Here is a 23,012-nt window from a genome sequence, read left to right on the forward strand (position 1 = left end):
CCAGAAGACCAGTCTGTTATCACCCTTTTATACACCATTTCATAGTGCAGACATCAAGATCGATGTGTGATAGAGCCCTATAGAATCCCATATTGGTAGAATTTGGGTGGGTGTGTATTCAAATACAGTGGTGCCTCGCAAGACGAAAAGAATCCGTTCTGTGATTCTCTTCGTCTAGTGGTTTTTTCGTCTTGCGAAGCAAGCCCATTGACGGATTAGCGGCTTTTAGCGGCTTATCTGCTGATCGGATCAGCTGATAAGCGGCTTAGCGGCTTAGAAAAAGGGGGGGAAAGGGAAAAAACCCAGCAGGAACTCGCAAGACATTGTCGTCTTGCGAAGCAAGCCCATAGGAAATTCGTTTTGCGAAGCACCTCCAAAACGGAAAACTCTTTCGTCTAGCGAGTTTTCCGTCTTGCGAGGCATTCGTCTTGCGGGGCACCACTGTATATGATAACCAGATGTTGCTATATTGTAGCCAGCTGTACATTGTACAATATTGCAAGCCTGCATTGTTAGTTTGCTCCTCTTAATCTATGTATTTTCTTATCCCCCTCCACCAGGGAAAGTTGTTTATGGGGAGCCTATAGCTGCCGGCCTTGGAACGGATGGCACTCACTACTGGCATAAGGAATGGTCCCATGCTGCAGCACATGTCATGGGCCCACCCCTGAGACCGGATCCTGCTACTCCAGACTTCCTGATGAATCTTTTGGCAAAGTAAGCTAATGCAGTGTACATGTAAAATGCTCACGTATGACGTCTTAGCAGCATCCGGATGCCTTAGCAAGAAGGCCATTAAACAGATGAAGCCAGCCATACTTATTTGGGCCCAGTCTGTGTTTTCATGCCACAAACAATCAGCAAATAAGTGTGCAGCAAGATACCTTGGACAGGGTCCTCTCTGTGGTAGCACCACAGATTTGGAAATTTCTCTCTGAGGAGATCCTTCAAGCTAACTTCCTTCTCATTTTAGAGAAGACATTTCTGTTCTGGAAGGCATCTTATAATGGACTGCTGTCCCCCCCCCCCCGGTGTTCTGCTGGTCTTTCAACTTACTGTGCTGTGTGCATCTAATGCTTTGTTCATTATTATTTTTTATTTTTGCAGTTATTGTCAAAATAGGTTTTTATCCAAGTGGTCTGCTTTGGAAATATAGTCTCAGCATGGTTTAGGGATGTAGGAAACTGCCTTATGCTGAGTCAGACCATTGGTCCATCTGGCTCTACACTGACTGGAAACGGGGGGCTCTCCCATCTCTACCTGGAGACTCCAGGGACTGAACCTGGGATGCTTTGTATGCAGAGCAGATACTCTGCCACAACCCTTCCCAAGCAAGGTATAACCATCTTAAGTAAATGATCAAAATAAAAATAGCAGCCATGTGGCAGCCAACTGGTGAAGTCTGTTGTGTGGATACGGACGGCAGTTTGCTCTATGGTGGCTGTTCTGCAAAGGGACATCCTCAGCTACATATAGCCAAGGCTGGTCCTATGATGACAGGTTGTGGTTAAGGAGAAGAGACCTTAACCATGATTCTGGATTTGGATGACACGCTGAGCTGGGCTGTCTTAAAAGGACCAGAGAGGAGCAAAGCAAGTTCATACTCTTTGCTGAGAACCAGCACGTTTGCATGGTCACAGAAAGCTATAACACGAGAAACAAGCCAGTATCTTGTGATTGATTCTTTGTCCATCATTTGTACCAAGTTCTGTTTCTGAATGTTCAGATTTGCCTAACTTGGAATTGTTTCTTTTTTTCAGTGGTGACTTAACTGTGACAGCGACAGATAACTGTACCTTTGACATCTGCCAGAAGGCTTTGGGGAAGGATGATTTTACCAAGATCCCCAATGGGGTGAACGGCGTGGAGGACAGGATGTCGGTTGTGTGGGAAAAAGGAGTGGTGAGTGGGATTTATTTTGCTCTCAGACGGAATGGGGAGCAATATAAGCAGCAGTGACAAGTTAGCCTCCCGCCTCTGAGGAGGCACTTAAATCCCCAGGCACAGGGCTGTCTTAAGCATATGTGGCGCTGGGGTGCAAAGATCCACCTGCCGCCCCCCGCCGGTTGCCCTGTAAGTTAGGTTTGGCTGGAATATAAGGACTGTCATGAGGTCACTCACTGGGTTTCATGACTGAATGGGGATTCGAACCCTCCAAAGTCCTAGTCCAGCACTGTAACCACTACACCACACTGCCTCTTTGTTCATTCCACAAATGAACAGATAGTTTTAAGGAGCAAGACTATCAATGTTGAACTGGTTATTCCCCAAAAAAAAAAGATTTCTGTTACAAAGAGTTACTTCTTAGGTGCTATATTTGCATACATCAGCATATTACTGGGAGTTTACATTTTTTATATAGAATTTTCTGCCTAGAGGTTTTCTGGGTGAGGTTATCCCACCCGCACTCCTCAAAATAGAGAGTGAGTTTGCTTGCAATAGGCTTATGTATCCCCTTCCTTGCCGATGCCTATTTTTGGTTTCTTTGCAGCATAGTGGCAAAATGGATGAAAACAGATTTGTGGCAGTCACCAGCACGAATACAGCTAAAATCTTTAACCTGTACCCAAGGAAAGGGAGAATAGCTGTGGGCTCTGATGCTGACATTGTCATTTGGGACCCCAAAGCTACAAGGTATGGTCTATGAATAATCAAATCACACCTGTCCATCCTTCTAGGAATGCATTTTGAAGACATAAATCTTGATGATGGAATGATGCCCCATTTGAATTATTCACAGGATATATGGTGCTAGCCACAGCATATCTATGCAAAGGATTTTGACTAGTCAGAATGTTTTTAAAAATAGTTGCCTGGATTGCTGACCATGTAGAAAAAACATAATTGCTTGTACTTTTATATTAATTGCTATTTTCATGAATATGATCAGTGATTCCAAGCATTCTCCAGGCTAACTCATGCCCATATAGTGATGCCCAAAAAGACCTAAATGATGTGCCAAAAACTACCACATGCTTTGCTAAAAATACATTAGACCAATTACCCATGGCATAGCTAGCCATTTTTAAGCCCAGGGAAAGGTCCCAATTCTGTGCTGGCCTCTCTCCCTGGACCAGTTCAGGCTCTTCCAATAGGCTGCTGTTCTCCAAGTGCAGAAGAGGACTGGGGAGGCTAAAGTTGGTATCCGCCTACCAGCCCGGAATAGTCCTGTTTCTGCTATCTATCATCCCAGATGATTATGATTACAGAACTGCATTTCTCTTTCTGGGAGAGTTGTTCACTGAATAAGATATTTCTTGGGTGTGTGCTCATTTCAAAGCTCAATCAATACTTTATGGAAGAAATGCAACTTCTGGCTTCTGTTCTGCATCTGCACACAGCGTGTTTTTTCTGTTAACTTTGGAATGAATGGGGATGAAATGATGAGCAGCTTGTGAATGCTTAAATCTGACTGGTTACGTGACCTTCTACTTCTCCAGAAGAGGGAGCACATGGCCTAGAAGTCATGGAAAGCCAAGAGGCAGCCTTCATACTGTGTGGTGATAATTGGCAGTTATCTCAAGAGTAACCATGTTTCAGTCATTTCAGAACGATAATGATGGGGATGATTAGATTTATTATTATAATGCATTAGTCACTTTTGGGCCACAGCAAATCGAAGCGACTTAACAATGTTTTAAGCAAAAAGCAAATGCATATATTAAAACAAGCATTAAAAATATATATATCTAAAAGGCAATTCTGTTTTTTAAAAACTAGATTAAAACATCTCACCCACACAAAAAGGCCACAGAGAATTAGAAGCCAAAGAGCTGATGAAAAAGGAATGTTTTTGCCTGGTGTCTAAAGATATGTAACAATGGTGCCAGATGAGCCTCCCTGGGGAGAGCGTTTCACAAGCAGGGAGCCACAACAAAATGCCGGTTCTCATGTTGTGATAAGCAACATAGGCTCAGTGGCGTAGCGTGGGTTGTCAGCACCCGGGGCAAGGCAAGTAATTTGCGCCCCCTAACCCATGGATTTGCGCCCCCTAACCCGTGGATTTTCACCCCCTAACCCTAACCCCCAGATGTTGTGCCCGGTGCGGCCGGCCCCTCCTGCACCCCCCCACACTACGCCACTGCATAGGCTGTCTGCTTTTTTCTGGCAAACAGTACTCATGCAAGCCATCACATAGTGGTCCAGTGATGAGCATGTGTGTGCCACACTAAGAAGGAAAAAAATGTTTAGAGGCCCAGAGCAGGTATCCTAATATAATACTAGAGTTTCTGCCCTGTTTTCTAACATTCCTTTCACACTGCAGTTCCTGTTGTGTTACAGAACTATAGCTTTTTGGCTGATACACTGGCATGTCACACCAAATCTCATTCATACCAATGTGCATGGTGTTGCATGATAATGAAGACCATTGGACAGAGTTGCCCCTCCTTCACTCTTTCGGCACAAGCATGCTTCTGTTCCCCAATGATTCCCCCCATGAAAGTGTCAGGAAAGAACCGTATGCCAGTATAAAGGTAAAGGGTAAAGGGAGCCCTGACCATTAGGTCTAGTCGTGGCCGACTCTGGGATTGCGGCACTCATCTCGCTTTATTGGCTGAGGGACCGGGCGTACAGCTTCCGGGTCATGTGGCCAGAATGACTAAGCCGCTTCTGGCGAACCAGAGCAGCGCATGGAAACGCTGTTTACCTTCCCGCCGGAGCGGTACCTATTTATCTACTTGCACTTTGACATGCTTTTGAACTGCTAGGTTGGCAGGAGCAGGGACCAAGCAACAGGAGCTCACCCCGTTGTGGGGATTCAAACCGCTGACCTTCTGATGGGCAAGTCCTAGGCTCTGGGGTTTAACCCACAGTGCCACCCGCGTCCCTGTATGCCAGTATACCTCCCTAAATTTCATCACATTGCACTCCCAATATTTCAGGATAATGGGATTGCAAACAGATTCCCCCGCCCCCCAAAGTAATTAGTAATATGGAAACTGTTTTTTAACCTCCACCAGATTTCCAGAAGTGACTTCTCTGTCATGTGAAAGCACAAATACAGTGCAGAAATTAACAGTGAAATGGGGAAATTTAATATACCACTGTGGGCATGCAGCCTTAGACTGGCTTATTGTACTGTGTAAACCAAGTCCAAGTTGTTTGCCACACAGTTCCTAGTTTAACCATGGAACAAAAAAAACCCAAAACAGTAAGATTGAAGTGAGCCATACTTCCCAGCACAATTGTTACGAAAGGAGGAGTATTCACTTTACAGAAATCAAGGTTTGGAGGGTGTGAGGGCATCGTAGGGGAAAAATAATTAAGCTATCCCTTAACATTGAAATTCCAGTTACTCCCTTGACAGCTAGCACATTTGAAAGAGAAACCTTCAGCATGGCTTTAGCATCCTTTTCTACATCACAAAATACAAAGTAAAAATGCAAGATGTGATGGCAGCCTAAAGCGATGGGCAGATGTTGATACACGACTAGAGAGAATTGGGAGGTTTTCATTGGAAGCCTTTGGAGAGGATGTAGACATCTCTGTGAAAAATGGTTGGGGGTGTTATGGGACCAGCAAAAGAAATCCATATACAATTAACTATGCTTGACATTCAGGGTTAGCACACAACAATAATACACTGATTTCAGGCTGAAAACTTGTTTTCTTTAACGCCTGACACAATGATCTGCCACACCAGCATATAAAAGTTTAGGACTGGGCATAATGATCCCCTTTGCGTAACAACACAATGTCATGATTTATTGCTCTGCAGTTAAGACAGCCAGCTAGCTTTCAGCTTAATGCTAACCAGGTTTCCTCAGAAGTAAACCCAATTGATTCCAGCAGGACTTTCCAAAATCCCTAAGGCTGAAGTGCAATTGTATGCAGGCATAATTAAAAGGGGAAATAAAAAAAAGTGAAGTTCCTGTTACCCACTCCTATGTTAGAAAGGCTGTTACTTACATCTCTCTCCTTTTATTTTCCATGATGTCAAGGAGGTAGACTTTGGAATTGAGTCACCTGCTGAAAACATTTGCAGTTAAATACCCTGGCAGTAAAGGGGCAGCCTCTCCAGCAGGCTTGCAGAATCAAGCTGTAGTGTCACAAGGAAAGTGATCTAAGAAAACATATTTGCAGTTGGAGCAACTTTGCTTTGTATCTGTTGGTCTCAGATCCTGTGTCTCACTCCCAGGTTTGGGTGTTGCAGGTGAAGCAGGAAAAGACAGAGTAAGTGCCTGATTCAGGCCTTTGCTCATCACAATCTCTTTATTTGTATGCCATTTTTCTACAAAATCATGCCCAAAGTGGCTCACAAAATAAGCATAGCAATTCAAAACAAATACTAGAAACAATTTGAAATAACCATCTTAACAACCAGTAAATGCAAAAAGACCAGTCTGTGCAACATTGTGTGAAATAATAAGCTAACATAATTTATTATTATTATGAGCCTTAATAATGACTCATCTGGGCTCGTTCACATCACACTAAACTATGGTTTATTGTGAAGTCTGACCTTTAAAGCCTTAAGTGGCTTCGGCCCAGTATACCTGAAGGAGCATCTCCACCCTCATCGTTCAGCCTGGACACTGAGGTCCAGCTCCAAGGGCCTTCTGGCAGTTCCCTCACTGCGAGAAGTGAGGTTGCAGAGAACCAGGCAGAGGGCATTCTCGATAGTGGTGCCTGCCCCGTGGAACACCCTCCCATCAGGAAATAAACAACTATCTGACTTTTAGAAGACATCTGAAAGCAGCACTCTTTAGGGAAGTTTTTACTGTTTGATGTTTTATCGCCTTATTATTATTCTGTGCAGCAGGAATTGAGATCATGCTACAAATAAACTATGTTGCACTCCAGTTTAAAATATGCTTATGTGGCACAGTTCTGTACATAGCTACTCAGAAGTAGGACCTATGGAGTTTGATGGGTCTTGCTTCCTGATAAGAAGTATGCAGAAGATTACAGCCCAGATTGAGTTGATTTTAACTAAATATGCCTCAAATTAATGTGCTATGGATTGCAATAGGCACCCAAAAAGTCTTTGTTACAATGTCGATACAGACCACACACCTTAGGCAGAATAATGATTAACAGTAAAGTTGAAGTAATTGCACTATAATATGACAGGGGTTTTTTTTATTTAAAAAAATGCATTTGAGGGAGGATGTATTGGAATGCAGTTTTAAAATGTATGAGAGAAAGAATTGCCTTCCCCCCGTCTATTCAGGAAATGCCAGTTCTGAAATATTCATTAAATAGCACTTAAGATATCAAGAAACCCTTCACTTTGTGGTATTTATGAATTGCCAAACAGCTTTTTTTCACACTTTGATATACATGACACCTTAGATTTATCACCTGTAGAGTGATGGAGAGCAAACCCAACGAGAAAGATTGTGTTGAGGGTTCTATATTTCTATATGTTCTATATTTCACTCTTTACTCCATTACTTTGACCAATGTCATGAAAACGTGTTGTTGTTTTTTAATTGAACAACACCACCCAGTATATTGGGGTGAACAAAAAAGTCTTGGGGGGGGTACTGCTTTGTGATATATTGTGCTCTTAAGGTGCAGCTGGATGAATCTTTAAGAGAGCCATGTTTGGAATCAGTGATTCTCTTAAGAGCATTAAGAGCATTACCAGTGCAACCCTATACACGTCTACCCAGGAGTAAGTTCCCAGGAATAGGGTTGCAGCCTTAATTGCTTAGCCTTTTGACTAGCAAGAGAACGTGTGAATGAAAAGAATTGAATTTGAGTGACAGCAGGCAATACATGCAAAAAAAAATAAAAAAAATTTGTACATTTATATATCACTTTTTCTTCCAAGGAGCTGAAGGTGGTGTATGTGTTTCTCCTCCCCAATTTATCCTCACAACAACCCTGTGAGGTGGGTTTGGCTGAGAGATAGTGGCTGGCCCAAGGTCACCCGGTGAGCTTCATGGTTGCCACTTTGATGTTGCAGTCTGAAAGATGAAACTCTTTACGTTGAAAGGGATGGGGATGCAGAAATCTGCTTATTTGTCTGCTTCCTTTGCTGGTCTGATTCTGAGTACAATTTAGATCTTGTCTGCCCTATTTTTTACCGTAAGCAGTAGGCACTCTCTTCTTCTGTATGGGCATCCTTGGGAAAATCCTGGAACTTCATCAGTGATTCAGTAGATTCAGCAGTGATCCTTCCCTCTATTTCCTGTTATGCCTGATCTTTTGCCTTTCCTTGGTTTTCTCGCACGTAACAGTTCAGTGTGTTTTAAAGGACACATGCTGTGTTGAAACAAACACAGCCCTTCCTTTTTTTTTTTAAAGGCAGCAATTTAAAATAGCTGCAGCAGAAACATGGCCGCAAAAGCAGGCGATACTGTGGCAGGAAGAATGCAGACAGAGGCTAGAGAGTGATGTTGGAGGATGGGAAAGGAGGCTGGCTCGTATTTTTATCAGCCTTACCCCAGCTTTTCCTGAAATGTATGTGTGTTGTTGCAGTGGGGGAAATAATGGGCACAGCAGAAGAGGTAAAGTCAAAATCAGAAAGAGTGCAGGGGCCGCTGCGAAGCTAGCAGGCTGTCAAGATTTGGGAGGGGGGCTGGGTGCTGGCTACCCTCCCACCCATTTCTCCCCCCCTCCTCCAATTTTTTAAAAATGTACCTGAATTTTGCAGACTCACATGCAAATGCTAGACTTTGTGCTTAGTCTCTTCATACACTACCATAGTAAAACATGTAATTAGGTCTCAATGTAATTTCTGTTTCAGTAAAACAAGTCTTTGCAAGCTTTATATCAACATACGGCGCAGTATGTTTTACGCACAGTACTATTATAAACCCGTGGCCTATAATTCTGTAATCTTGTGCGCTCTGCCTGGAATTAGTGTTAGTAAATATAACAGATTATGGACAAATATCACTTCCTTAGTATATTGTGTGTATGTGTTTAAATTTTAATTGTCTGCTGCTATTTCAAGATACAGGAAATGAAGAGAAATAGGTTACTGGTTTTTTACTTATTGCGCCGTTGAATTAAGTGCAAGACTTTGATTTCCCTAGGAATTTATCCATGTAATTTCATGAAGGAGTTTTTACCGCATCGCTTTTTTCTCCTCCTCCCCACAAAGGAAGATCACACGCTTTCAATCTGCTTGCCCTTTTATTTTGGTTAAAAGGAAGAACAAAGAACGAAGCCACAAAAGTCAGCTGCTGTGTGAACACAGTGTGCATTTCCTCTGACATGCCGTCTCACAAAACAGCTACTTTCTGCAGAGAGAAAATTCCAAGGAAGTCAACGAAAGCAGTGCCATGTTATTTACATAGTTCTCCTGTGCGGAAGACTCAAGTGTCTTGCTCCTTAGAACCTAAAACTCACCTTTCCAATATTCATCCCCATTTCCCAGTCCTGTCTCCTTTAAAAAACAAAAACAAAAAACCCAACCAATGTTTAAATTAATTAATTTTTAGGAAAGTACAGGGGGTTCTATTTGAGACCCTTGCCCAAGCGTAATTATATCACTCCTATTGTGGCCTTCCTCAACATGGTACCCTCCAGATGTTATGTACTACAACTCCTATCAGCCACAGCAACAAGAGTTGCTGTTCAAAACACCTGGAAGGCACTAGGTGGATAAGGGCTGCCCTGTTGGGCTCAGTAAACCCCGTATCTGACTATTGTCCACTTCCTGTGCTCAGGTGCACTAGGAGTAAGGTTGGCCAAAATAGGCGCTCATGGTCATAAATTACAAATTGGCAGCTGCAGTTTCGTTCAGAAGCTTTTGCCATTAGCTGAGCAATCAATACCAGCCAGACATTCAAAGCAATTGCAGGAACTTCCAGGAGCTTCCTGGCAATGCTCTGCAGCAATGAAGTTGTCAGTGATAACAGAAAACAGTTTGATGTGAAACTTTTATCGAGCTGAGCCCTCCAGTACTGTCAAAGCTGTTTTTTAATCAGAGACTGTGCTGTTCTGCTTCGTTTGCATGTCTACAGGTACTTTCTAATTGTTGTGGGTGTTGCCTGGGGTCTAGAAAGGCCAGCCCAAACTATGAAAGAGTTTTCTTTTTCTAAAGAGGGGTGGTGAAACAGACGGGTGTGCTTCATCATATATACAGCATGCCTTGTAGAGATAGGGATCGTGTAGCCCTCCAAGATGCTGTTGGACTACAGCTCACATCATTCTCGACCTCTGGCCATACTGGGTGGGGCTGAAAGGAGCTGGAGTCCAGCAGCATCTGGAGGGCCACAGATTCCCCATTCCTGCCTTAATATGTATTTCATGTACACACAGCAAACAGACAGCTTCAAGTAAAGGGTCACTTATGTTTGGAAACATGGGACATGGGTGGCACTGTGGGTTAAACCACAGAGCCTAGGGCTAGCCGATCAGAAGGTTGCCGGTTCGAATCCCTGCGATGGGGTGAGCTACCATTGCTTGATCCCAGCTCCTGCCAACCTCGCAGTTCAAAAGCATGTCAATGTGCAAGTAGATAAATAGGTACCGCTCCGGCGGGAAGGTAAACGGCGTTTCCGTGCGCTGCTCTGGTTTCGCCAGAAACAGCTTAGTCATGCTGACCACATGACCCGGAAGCTGTACGCCGACTCCCTCGGCCAATAAAGCGAGATGAGCGCCACAACCCCAGAGTCAGCCACGACTGGACCTAACAGTCAGGGGTCCCTTTACCTTTACCTTTATGTTTGGAAATAAATCAACAAATCTTTAAAAAACATTTTTGACAGACCTAGTGAAAACATCACTAGATGTAAGGCCAAGGTATCTCAAGGTTTTTCCACCTATATACATTTATATCCATGAAAGAGCCCTCAGTATACTTTCTTTAAAGCAGCCTGCTACCCTCCAGATATTTTGGACCATAAATCCCATCATGGGCTAATGGGCCTCAATAGTTTAGGACCACCTGCTCTTGGAAAACACATTTGTAATAATAATAAAAAATACTATTAAAAATCAAAATTAAAACATTTATTACTTTGTAAAGAGTTTACATGCCCAAATGGCCTCCATATAGTTTGCAAGTATAAAATCAATTATAAAATCCATACGTAGTTAAGATGCACAATAAAACAATTCCATCGAAACATTCAAACCATTCATAATTAAAATTTACAATAAAACAAGTCCATCAAAAAGCATAACAATTAAAATAATTAAAAGATCAATTAAAACAATTGGATCAGGAAGTTTGAGTTCAGGGGAATGTTTGCCTAAATAGCTGTGTCTTCAAGAGCCGGTGGAATGCCAGTACTGATGGTGCCTCTTGTATTTCAGCAGGGAGCCCAGGTGGTGCTGCCCTCAGTGTTGGCTGAATCTGTGATAGGTGGCAACACCTGTAATAGACAACAACATACGTTGGCAGTCCAAGTGTAGAAAGCACTTTCTACACAGATCCAACCTATATTGACCTTGGACATGGAGCTGGGCAGCTTTGGCCTCACTGACTGCTGTCGTTTATTATGGCATTTATACTTCCTGGTTTTATGTAATCTATGTTACTGCATATTATACTGTAACCCACTCTGGAGTGCTATTTTTAAATGAAGAGCAGGCTATAATAGTTTTGGCAAATGGCCATTCCTCGGTGGTAGGACATATGCTTTACTTGCACACAAGGGGCCAGATTTGTACCTGAAGAGCCCTGTCGGTGGAAGCACTGCTCTAGGATTGCTGCTTGTGCAATGGCCTTCCCCGCTCTCCTACCCCTGTGTATCCCTGAAAGTGACTAGGGGTGGGTGGCTCAAGAGACACCCTACCCGCCAGAACAGCGCACAGGGGAGGAAAGTAGGAGATCATTCCATCTGGAAAACTGAAAAGCTTACACAGGTGGAACGTTCATAATAGTGAGATTGAATTCCACCCAAGGTCCTGGGACCATCCTTGCCTTCTCCAGGCAAAGGAGCTCCGTTATCAAAAGTAGAAAAGCCCCCTTCTGAGTCGTGGGAGAGGCAAGAGCCAGTTGCCAAGAGTGACCAAGCAGGGTTTCCACACTCTCTTCTGTACAGTTGGCCAATAGTAAGTAGGCTGTGAGCCCAGTGAGGAATTGCTAGTGAAATGTGAAGATGTTTGGGATATTGGGGAGATGTGGAGAAGGCAATGGGAAGAGAAACTAGGCTGTGGCCTGGCAAGCCATCGTTTGCATGATTGGCTGGGAGATGACTTGAGCTATAACTATGGTTTATTAACCAAACAATGGTTAATGTTAACTGTGACTTAGTGTTGCATGCAAGCAAGGCCATTGCCAGTTACAGTGGATAGTTCTGGGCTTTAGGGACCAACAGTTATCTTGGTTTAAACCAGCTTCATCCATTTGTCTGTGCAGGCTGAAAACTGCCCAGTGATTCCAATTCTGTATTTAAAAAATAGTTTGCAAGTTAAAAAACCCCACACAAACCTCTCTCAACTTTTTAATGATACACTTGGGGTTTATTTGTTTCTTGACTCGCTTTGCATTGTTTCTGAATCCATAAATTGAATGTGCCAGTGGATTTTATATGTTCCCTTCCCTAAGGATGTTCTGGAGATAATTATACTCTGGTCCCGAACTCCAAGCATTATTCACTATTGTGACAGGAGCGCAAGACCAGAATGAACAGTGTGGCAATTATGCCATAGCCTAAGACAGTGTACCTTGGGAAATGTAGAGGACAGCTCGGCCCCAAATCTGCTACTTGTGCTAGTTGGTCTCTCAGGTATGGGGAATCTTTTTCAGACCAAAGGCCACAATCCCATCCAAACAGCTTTCCATTGCTGCATGCCCTGGTGGGCAGGGCCAAAGATGAAAGTGGGTGGAGAAATTAATGCAAATTCTTTCCACACCCACCCACCCTACTGTCTTCTACCCCGACAGCCAAGAGGCATTATCAGAGGTCAAGGACACATTCCCACAGGCAAAAGTGCTTATGGAAGTGGGGGGGGGGTGAGGGAGGTGGCCTGGGAAGAGTTGAGAGGGCTAAATAGGCATTTAGATCCTGGGCCTAAATTTCCTGCCACCTGCCCCTACCTGTAACACATTCTGCCCACTTCCAGAGGAAGGAGCCTGGAATCTGGACGCTGACATCAGCTAATGGCCTCCATGAATCCCTAGTGTACCTTTACTTTGGATTCTGATTTTAAGCTGCTTTGAAAGTCTGTTTTGGTTGAAAAGCAGGGGCACCAAGGCAAACGAGGAAAGCTACAAAATGACGAAAGGGTCTGTTCACTATATCAAGGCTTGTGTTTTATTCAGGAGCACTTCAGGCAGATGAATGAACTAAGCCGCATCATTATTTTAATGCAAATGTATGGAGCAACTTAGCACATAGATTCATGGCATGATGACAGGCCAAACGCAAATTTCCACTGTGCTCAGGTTGTCCTGCTGTAAGGAACGCAGATGGATCTGCTCCATGAGCCACCATTTTGTGCCCAGCTCCCATGTGTACTTGAAGGAGGGGCAAAGCAGAGAAATGCTCCAAGGTCCATCTGACAAGGCTGCGATCCCCCAACTTGTTGGTACATATTGCCTAATATTGGTGGGCAGCGTGGCACACATCCAACCTCACCTTTGACCTTAAGGGCAGTGGCTTTCTATTCCCAGAATTCCAAGCAGGTAAGCTGGAGGGATTCAGTGCTGCCTTAGCTGAGGACTCTTAATTTGTGACAGGCAAGAGCTCTGAGTGGAAGGGAGGATGGCTCAGTCCCAAACACCCTCTGCTGTCTTTGCCACCAGGCAGATGAGCTGCGGCAGTTCCTTGAATGAGGGTTATAAATTGTGAGGGATAAGCAGCTGCAGCAGCCTTGAGAGGGAAATGAGTGGACCTTTAGTAAACTAAAAGTGTTCCAGTAAGCATGAAGTACATTCCTATTTAGAGCAGGGTTCCCATGACCTTTAGTCCATCTTTAAAGCTCAGAGGTAAATAAATAATAGATCTGAATTGGGTCCTGTCCGCACTGAGAATGAATGACTTTTGTTCACAGGGTTGAAAATTGTGTTTCAGAATTGCTGCTGTATTGGGTTTTGGTTTTTTATCAGGGTGGTTGAGAACTATTGGCAAATTTGATGGATATAAGAGAAGACTGGTTCATTTTCTTGCTTTTCCTTTTACCTCTTCAGGCCTAGAGGGGGATATAACTGGCACCCCCAAGAGATGAGCCTGCATTTAACGGTGATGGTTTGGGGAAATAGGTTACCTCCTCCAAGCCTCTTAAATAAAGAGCAGTTCTTCCTCCTGCTAGAGCTATCTTTGGAGCAAGATTGATCAGGGCTCAGTTCTGGCATTTGATTTTAACAGGCTTAACATTGGAACATATGGAGGAAGAAATGATGGGAGGGTTCCTGAGCAGGTGCAGAGTGCATTTTGCTGTGAAATCTGCTAGTGTGTTTGTACACACACGTGTGTGTGTGTGAACACACATATTCAAGAAAAAGCTAATTTTGTAGAATTATTAATAATACTACTCTTGGTATCTTTACAGCAGAAAACAGCATGCACAGAGAGAGACAGGATCACATTTGCTGGGCTTACTTTGCTTATTGGGAGGAGGGGGAATGAAGGGGATTGAGGAACAATCAATACTAAGGTTCTTGCTCCAGAGAGCTGGCAATAAGCACACTAGCTGCAATGGCAACATTTACTTATAAAAGAATAAAAGGTTTAAATGTCACAACATGCCAATAAACAATGATTTAAAAGCAATAAAATGGCTTCGTAGCTTAAAAGGCAACTTTACAGAGGCATGGGGCAGGGAGGTGCAATGCCGCCTTGCACAGGCTCACTTAGCTGCCTGTTGCTTGGAGCATGTCCTTAATTACTTATGCAGAGATGGAGGGAAGAGGCTTGAGTTGGGTAGTTGCCCAATACAGGATTGTAAGGCGGAATCTTAGAGATCCAGTTTTGTGATCTCTAAGATCTGGAAGATCACATGCAAAGTAGCAGTTTTTCCCATCTCACAAGACTCAGAGGTGAGTGAGATCATGGACATGCCAGACAGAGAGAGATACGTAAAAGGGGAATGAGACACAGCTGTTAGGAAGGGATAAAATGGCAGTGCTGAACTCAGGCTTCCAGAGCGTTTGCTGTGACAGGTGGGGATATGGTTGCAGCTTTACGTTAGACTCTTGGTAGATGTGGTTAGTTGGTAAAAAGTCATCCTCCTGTCAAATATGGCAAGCAGTTTTAACGGCAGTGGCTCATCATCTGGCTTCAGGGTGAACACCCCTCTGCACAACCATTGATTCCCTGCAGTTTTGTGAATGCACTTGGTTTAAAAATAGAGGGGTGGGGGGTGGGAATTTTCCTCTTTTGGAAAGACTCTGGTGAATGCCTTTCTGCTGAGGAGTTCTGACAACTTCCATTGCAAAATAACACACACACAGTTCAAAGCCAAGGAAAATGTGAAAGGGTGAGTGTAGAGGAAGGAAAGGAGGGAGTCTGGCTAAGATAAAGCCATCTCCTGCAGCTGTCTACAGAAGTAGGGCATCTGAAAATCCGTGGCGTGGAACAACCTGCAAGGTCACTTCCAGACCTATTTACTGAGCATTCATCCCGATTTGTTTGCACAAAGTTCACAGGGAGGTTTATTCAGTATTCATTGTGATTTGTTTGTGGGGACATATACAATTGTTACCCCACATTTTGGGGTGCATTTCTTTTTTACTACAAAAAGTCCAATTTTGGGGAAAGGGGGTGCCAAATTCCCTTTATTTGCACAATCTGAATTATACCAGTTGGATCTCGCATGCAAACCCTTGTGTTATAAAAAAATGACTAAAACTAAGGTGCAGTGCATACCCGTTTATAGGAAATGCTGTATCGTGTAACCTCACCTTGATTCTGAAAGGGCTTTTTCACAGAGGGTCTGGGCTTGGACCAGAGTGTCACTACATAACAAAAGACATAGTGTGTTCCTGGGACATCCTGAGTCATGCCAAGTAAATATGTCTTACTTTAAATATTGTGAGGATCCTGTGCCCTTTTAAAATGTGTTTTTGGGGGGTTGGGAGTTATTGGGTTGTTTTTATTTTAAGGTTTTATATTTTATTCTCTGAACACCCCTGAGACTGGGTAGTAAAGGTAAAGGGACCCCTGACCATTAGGTGGCCGACTCTGGGCTCATCTTGCTTTATTGGCCGAGGGAGCCGGCGTACAGCTTCCGGGTCATGTGGCCAGGATGACTAAGCCGCTTCTGGCGAACCAGAGCAGCGCATGGAAATGCCGTTTACCTTCCCGCCTGAGCGGTACCTATTTATCTACTTGCAATTTGTGCTTTTGAACTGCTAGGTTGGCAGGAGCAGGGACCGAGCAACGGGAGCTCACCCCTTCGCGGGGATTCGAACCGCCGACCTTCTGATCGGCAAGTCCTAGGCTCCGTGGTTTAACCCGAGACTGGGTATAGGGTGGTATATAAATTCAATAAATAATAAAATCTCATGTTGGTTTAAAGGTAAGTCACAGGAGCATTTCCACCCCTCAGATCTTACTCTTACTGGTTCAGATTGATTGCATTTTTATTCCACCTTATTCTACCTCTCCTCATTTAATTCCCACAACAACCCTGTGAGGTGGGTTAGGCTGAGAGGCAGAGACTGGTCCAAGGTTACCCAGTGAGCTTCATGGCCAAGTGGGGATTTGAGACCGTTTAACTTCCAGTGATTGGTTTTAATGCTGCTTTTGCACCTATATTGTTTTCTTTGTTTTTCGTATTGCATTGTTGCTATAAGCTGCCCTAGAGAAAGGCTTTTTCTTTCTTTTGAAGGGTGATACACAAATATTTAGAATGAATACATAAATATGGAAAAGCAGTGTTTTCAGAATATCTGCTGCTTAGGTGAAATTAAAATGCAAAAAGCATTGAGGAGCAAATGCATTCCTAGAAAGAAATAAGCAATAAATAATCTGGTGGCCTCAACAGATGCAGGTGATGCTTGCAGCATTTTAAGAGAACAGGAGTTACAGTGGTGCCTCAGGTTACAGATGCTTCAGGTTACAGACTCTGCTAAACCAGAAAGAGTACCTTGGGTTAAGAACTTTACTTCAGGATAAGAACAGAAATCGCGTGGCAGCAGCGCAACAGCAGAGCGAGGCCCCATTAGCTAAAGTGGTGCTTCAGGTTAAGAACAGTTTCAGGTTAAGAACGGACCTCCAGAACGAATTAAGTACTTAACCTGAGGTACCACTGTATAGGAATCACGCCTCTCTCTCTCTCTCTCTCTCTCCCTCCCTCCCTCCCATCCCAAATTTTGCTATTAAAAATGAGATTGCACTTTTATCTATTTTTTGGGAAATCCTTCCTCTTAAATCTTTTGTAACTACTCAATGAACCAATGGCAGTTGTGTTGTTTTTGGTTGTTTCTAAAGTATATAGTCCAATGGCAGCTCAACCAGGCATTTCTCTACAGAAGCTTTTTTACATAGAAGTTAATGAGAGCTAAGTGAGACCACAGCGGAGTTTCTTACCTAAAAGAGGAAAACTCTTGTTCAGCTCCAATTTATTTTTTCCAGTAGATTTTGCTTCAAATCTGTGATTTAAAAGACCACCCTAAACACTTGGAAGTGAGCACTGCTTGTTCCAGTGGAGCTTACTTCTAAGGAAGAGTTTCTAATGATTGCTGCCTTTGTTGCAATTCCATGTTTTCCTTAGACTTCAAAGAATCTCAGCGAAATCTAAAATTTGCTGATTTCAAAACAGTCATGGTGACAGTTTGCATCATTGTTTCATGTTTAGCCTGGAGAAGAGAAGGTTAAGGGGTGATATGATAGCCATGTTCAAATATATAAAAGGATGTTACATAGAGGAGGGAGAAAGGTTGTTTTCTGCTGCTCCAGAGAAGCGGACACGGAGCAATGAATCCAAACTACAAGAAAGAAGATTCCACCTAAACATTAGGAAGAACTTCCTGACAGTAAGAGCTGTTCGACGGTGGAATTTGCTGCCAAGGAGTGTGGTGGAGTCTCCTACTTTGGAGGTCTTTAAGCAGAGGCTTGACAACCATATGTCAGGAGTGCTCTGATGGTGTTTCCTGCTTGGCAGGGGGTTGGACTCGATGGCCCTTGTGGTCTATTCCAACTCTTCTATGATTCTATGTTCTTTCCAATACAGGACGATCTCAGCAAAGACTCACCACCAAGCCATCGACTTCAACATATTTGAAGGCATGGTCTGCCATGGGGTAGCAGTGGTGACCATTTCGCGAGGCAAAGTTGTTTACCAAAACGGCGTGTTCCACGTTGCAGCAGGAGACGGGAGATATGTTCCCCGTGAGCCATTCCCTGAATATGTCTACAAACGGATCAGGCAGCGGGATCAGGTGTGTATGCTGATAGTAATTCTGTAAGTCTTTATGCATAATATGATTGTAGCAATCTCTCTCCTTTGACTAAAAGTACAGCACCACCACCAGGAGGGCCCTGGTGCCACTCTGGTGCCACTCTGGATAAACATGCATAGGTTTAAAAACAGAATTTCTTACTGTGGTATCTCAGCAGGCCTCTGTTCTTAAAGCATGTTTTTGAGGACAGTAATATCAAGTCATAATAAGGAGTGTGGTTAATGAATGGAGGGCTTGTAGTGCACATAATAGTGTGGGGAAGGGAGAAGAAACATGTGGCAAGGGAACGTGTACAGGAATCATCACGAGGCCATATGAGCTGAGATCTTGTACACAAAACTAATGCAGCCGTAACTTTGGCTGCACGACAACAGATCTCTCTTAATTTTAAAATAACCTTTATTATACAACAATTTACATATAACTTAGACAGTGCAATACAATACATACAATCTCTTTTAACATAACACACTTTTGACTTCCGATTCACCTCATTGTACACATTTCATTATTTTATTTTTCCATTATTTAGCATGAAAGTTTTTGCTATGTAATTTCTCTGTGTTTCAAGATTCAGTCTGGGTCTTTCAGGAGATTTGCATTATCACAATAATGTTTAAGGTATTCTTTAAATATTATCCAATCTTTACTAACTTTCTGCTTTGAGTTTCCTCTTATTCTCCCAGTCATTTTTGCAAGTTGTAAATACTCTATCATTTTCTCTTGCCAGTCCATTTTTGTGGGGATACTGTCGCCTTTCCAATTCTTTGCTATTAAGATCCTAGCCACTGCAGTTGCTTACATAAAAAGGAGTCTGATATTTTTTTAAAATTTCCATGGACATAATACCTAACAGAAAGGCTGAAGGGTTTTTTTAAAAAATGAGAATTTGAAAATCTTTTTGAGTTCGTTATATGTAGCATCCCACAATTCTCTTATCCTCTTACAATCCCACCACATGTGCATAAAGGTACCTACCCCATTTTTACATCTCCAACAGACATCTGAACTTTTCTTGTACAACTTGGCCAGAGTTAGGTACCATCTGTATAACATCTTCATCCATTTTCTCTAAAATTGTAACATGCGATGAACCTTATGTCTTCCCTCCAAAGCCTTTTCCATTCAATCATATGCAGGTGAAACTCGGAAAATTAGAATATCGTGGAAAAGTACATTTATTTCAGTAATTCAACTTAAAAGGTGAAACTAATATATGGGATAGACTCATGACATGCAAAGCGAGATATGTCAATCTTGTTTCTGATGAGAGCAGCTTTTGCATCTCATTTGGAAACCAAGGACCCAGAGTCTGGAGGAAGAATGGGGACGCACACAATGCCAGATGCTTGAAGTCCAGTGTGAAGTTTCCACAGTCTGTGTTGATTTGGGGAGCCATGTCATCAGCTGGTGTTGGTCCACTGTGCTTCATTAAGTCCAGGGTCAACACAGCCGCCTACCAGGAGATTTTGGAGCACTTCGTGCTTCCTTCCTTTTCCACAATATTCTATTTTTCTGAGTTTCACCTGTATATATTGTGTCCGGTTGAGCCCAGTGTACCATAACCAATTTCACCACCTCCTCCTTGACTTCCCAGTCAAGGAGGAGGTTGTACATCTTTGATAAATCTTTCCCTTTGGGCTGAATTAAGTTCTCTTTTAACTTAGATGTTTCTTCAGCAAACCCTTTTTGTTTATTCATGCCTAATCTTTCATTAATTTGGAAGTATTGAAGCCAATCAAATATATACGAAATTCTTCAAAGTGCTTTAATTTCAATTTGTTACTTTTCTCTTCTAATAGCATTTTGTACGTTGCCCAGTTTCCCTTCATATTTTTCTTCTTCACAGCTAAAGCTTCTATGGGTGAGGTCCACCAGGGGGTTTTAGGTTCTAATAGTCCTCTATATTTACTCCATATTTTATATAAAGATTTTCTTATGTGGTTTAGAAACCCTTTGTGGACTTTCACCTTATCACAGGCTAGGTAGGCATCCCAACCATAGTGGTTGTCAAAACCCTCTATATCCAGCAAGTCTGTATCTTTTAGTATCATCCATTCGTGGATGCAGGCCAGACCTGTTGCCTTATGGTATAGTTTGAGGTCCGGTAGGGCAAAACCCCCTCTATCCTTCCAGTCTATGAGCAGTTTGTTTTATTGTAGGTTTCTTCCCATTCCAAATGAACCTTGAAATGTCTCTCTGCCAGCTTTTAAAAAAATCCATTCCTCTTAAAACTGGAATGGTCTGAAATAAAAAGACAACAGGACAACAGATCTAATGGCAGTGTGCAATTTTGATTTTGACAAGTTTCTTGAGGTGTGGGTGGGGAGGGAAGGAGAATGTGAAAGAAATAAAAATGAAACATGTCATTGCAGGTTTGCCAGCCTGTTCCTGTCAAGCGAGCACCATATGTGGGCAAAGTGATTGCAGTTGCTGCTGAGGGAAAATAATTCCCACAATACAGTTCATCTTTGACATGTGAGTGTCTCATTTGGCCATTGGAAACTGACTGGTCCCAAAGCAAGTAACCTGTGGGACGAAAGTCCACACCAAGGCCCTTGCCTTCACTGCATTCCCATCCCGCAAATGAAAAGTATTGTTCTGGGGGTGGGAGGGGTCAGTCTGGGTTATATCCATGAGTGTCTTTCAGGTCTGTGATTCTGGCACCAAGGAGGTTTAGAATCTAGTAGAAGCTGCCATGAAGACAGCTATACTGCAGAGGAGTGACAAAACGATGGGTGCAATTCAACAAAGCCTTAAGTGGTTCCCTTGCGCCCCCTAGGGGTTCCCACAACCCCCCAGAGGGAGATTTAGAGGGAACTGTGCTTTTGTGTGAACAGAGCTCATTCCACTTGTGCAACAATTTAGGGACCCATCCACAGCTGTTTTTTGTTTGTCCCGCCATTTCTAGTCACAGGTCCAAGAAGGGTTTTATTTTTGTCCCACTGCTTCCCCTGAGAAAAACCTGTTTGCTGCAACATCAGAGCAAATGCCAACCTGCAGAAAACCCTATTGACAATTGTTCCAGTTCCACCGTAAAGAGGTCTTCCCAAGGAAAGTGACAGGACCAAAAAACAAAACCCCACACCCCACCTCTTGGACCCCTGACTAGAAATCATGGGGAAACTGTGGCTGCACACTTTGTTGAATCCCACCCGTTAGTAATTCTTATAAGCTCTTTATTCTTATTGCCTCTCTTGCTGACAGAAGTAAGAGACATCCTCCTTTGGAAGAATTGCATCATGTTTTCTTCCTCTTGTCTCTCTAGGTCAAAAAACCAGATGAAAATAATTCTGTTTGCCCTGCTTCTGCAACCTACTCTGGAGCCCTATTAATCTGCAATTTTGATTTCTGTATGATGCAGCAGCATTTTATCTCAATTCATAAATGACTATTTTCGTCTACAATTTTTACCATTGCTTCCTCTTTTGAAAGTTTACAGACATTTATATTTATATAAATAAGTGCATTTATATTACCATGCAAACCTTTTTATATGAGGACATGGAGGGGGTGAGGTTGCTCTGTATTATGTAGTAATCCTCACAATTAAGACATTTAAGTGGAAAGCAGTCAGCCTTGCACCAGTCATCACGGAAGTCTCCTACTGTGATGAAGCTATTACCACAATTGTATGTGGATAGTCATGTACTTCAGTTTGTAGGTAGATTACTGGCACTGTGATTCTTTTTGTTTTGGGTTGGGATCATTGGCACGGCACCATCGGCGCTCATCTGAGGCTGATCTAACTTGCAAAAATATATATATACCGTTTTTTTCCGCCCTATAGGACGCACCTTTTCCCCTCCAAAAATGAAGGGGGAAAGTGTGTGCGTCCTATGGGGCGAATGCAGGCTTTCGCTGAAGCCTGGAGAGCGAGAAGGGTTGGCTTCAGGAAGCTATCCGCAAGCCGTGGGAGCCCGCAGGAGTTCCCCCGGGCTCCCACGGCTTGGGCAGAGAGAGCTGCCTGCACCCTGAAGCCCCGGCTCGCTGAGCAGTCGCGCCAGGGCTTCGGGTAGCTCTGCGCAAGCCGCGGGAGGGCTCCCCCGGCTTGCACAGAGCTGCCTCTTATCCCGACGCCCCGGCGCGCTGAGCAGTCGCGCCGAGGGCTCCCACGGCTTGCGGAGAGCAGCCTGTTCTGGGGTCGGGGGAAGCTCGGGCTTCCCCCGCCCCAGCCTCACACCTTGGGGGGGGGGAATAAAAAAAATTCCTTTATTTCCCCCCCAAAAAACTAGGTGCGCCTTATGGGCCGGTGCGCCCTATGGGGCGAAAAATACGGTATATCAATCTATTAGTACACATGCCCTGGCTATCACTTCAAATTAACATAATCAAGCAATTGCTTGATTCAATACAAATAAGCTTCATACTGGCTAATAACTCCCAATTCTATAATCCTGCAGCTAGACATACCTGTGATTTAACACAGGCCACATTATACACTGTACCACTAAGGGATTATCTACTCTGTTTTCCCACCTATGGAGATGAATACTCGGCTCCCCCTACTACTGTCCTAGTGTCTCAATCTTGGTGCCCATGAACCCTCCACCCTTCTATCTGCAAAATTTACCAGTGGTAGAAATTCACGCTACCACCATAGAAATGAAGAGTTCAACCATGGTCATGGCAAAACGCAAGTCTGGAGCGGTTTCTCTGGGGAAATGAGTTACTCAGAGTCTTTGGATTTTGTAGCAAAGCAAAGGAGAAAAATAAACAAGCAACCCTCCAGGCATTCTGCACATTACATATAGGT

General features: G+C 43.4%; 2 protein-coding genes across 7 annotated transcripts in view; one reads left to right on the plus strand and one right to left on the minus strand.

Annotated features, from left to right (window-relative positions):
• Positions 1–21,663, plus strand: part of DPYS (dihydropyrimidinase) — a 44,510-nt gene extending 22,847 nt beyond the window's left edge. The window contains exons 5-10 of the mRNA XM_083516819.1: positions 561–717; positions 1,761–1,902; positions 2,492–2,634; positions 18,028–18,235; positions 20,632–20,734; positions 21,525–21,663. Of these exons, the coding sequence (XP_083372945.1) occupies positions 561–717; positions 1,761–1,902; positions 2,492–2,634; positions 18,028–18,235; positions 20,632–20,706 (725 nt within the window). The 3' untranslated portion in view covers positions 20,707–20,734; positions 21,525–21,663. The remainder of the gene's footprint in view (positions 1–560; positions 718–1,760; positions 1,903–2,491; positions 2,635–18,027; positions 18,236–20,631; positions 20,735–21,524) is intronic.
• DCSTAMP (dendrocyte expressed seven transmembrane protein) overlaps positions 19,137–23,012 on the minus strand; it is a 45,337-nt gene continuing 41,461 nt past the window's right edge. For all 6 annotated transcript variants that reach the window (XM_083516839.1, XM_083516834.1, XM_083516837.1 and 3 more), the window contains one exon: positions 19,137–22,001. The gene's annotated coding sequence lies outside the window, so the exon portion shown is untranslated. The remainder of the gene's footprint in view (positions 22,002–23,012) is intronic.

Source organism: Podarcis liolepis (assembly GCF_965112155.1).
Source record: "Podarcis liolepis genome assembly, chromosome: 8".
Lineage (NCBI taxonomy): Eukaryota > Metazoa > Chordata > Lepidosauria > Squamata > Lacertidae > Podarcis > Podarcis liolepis.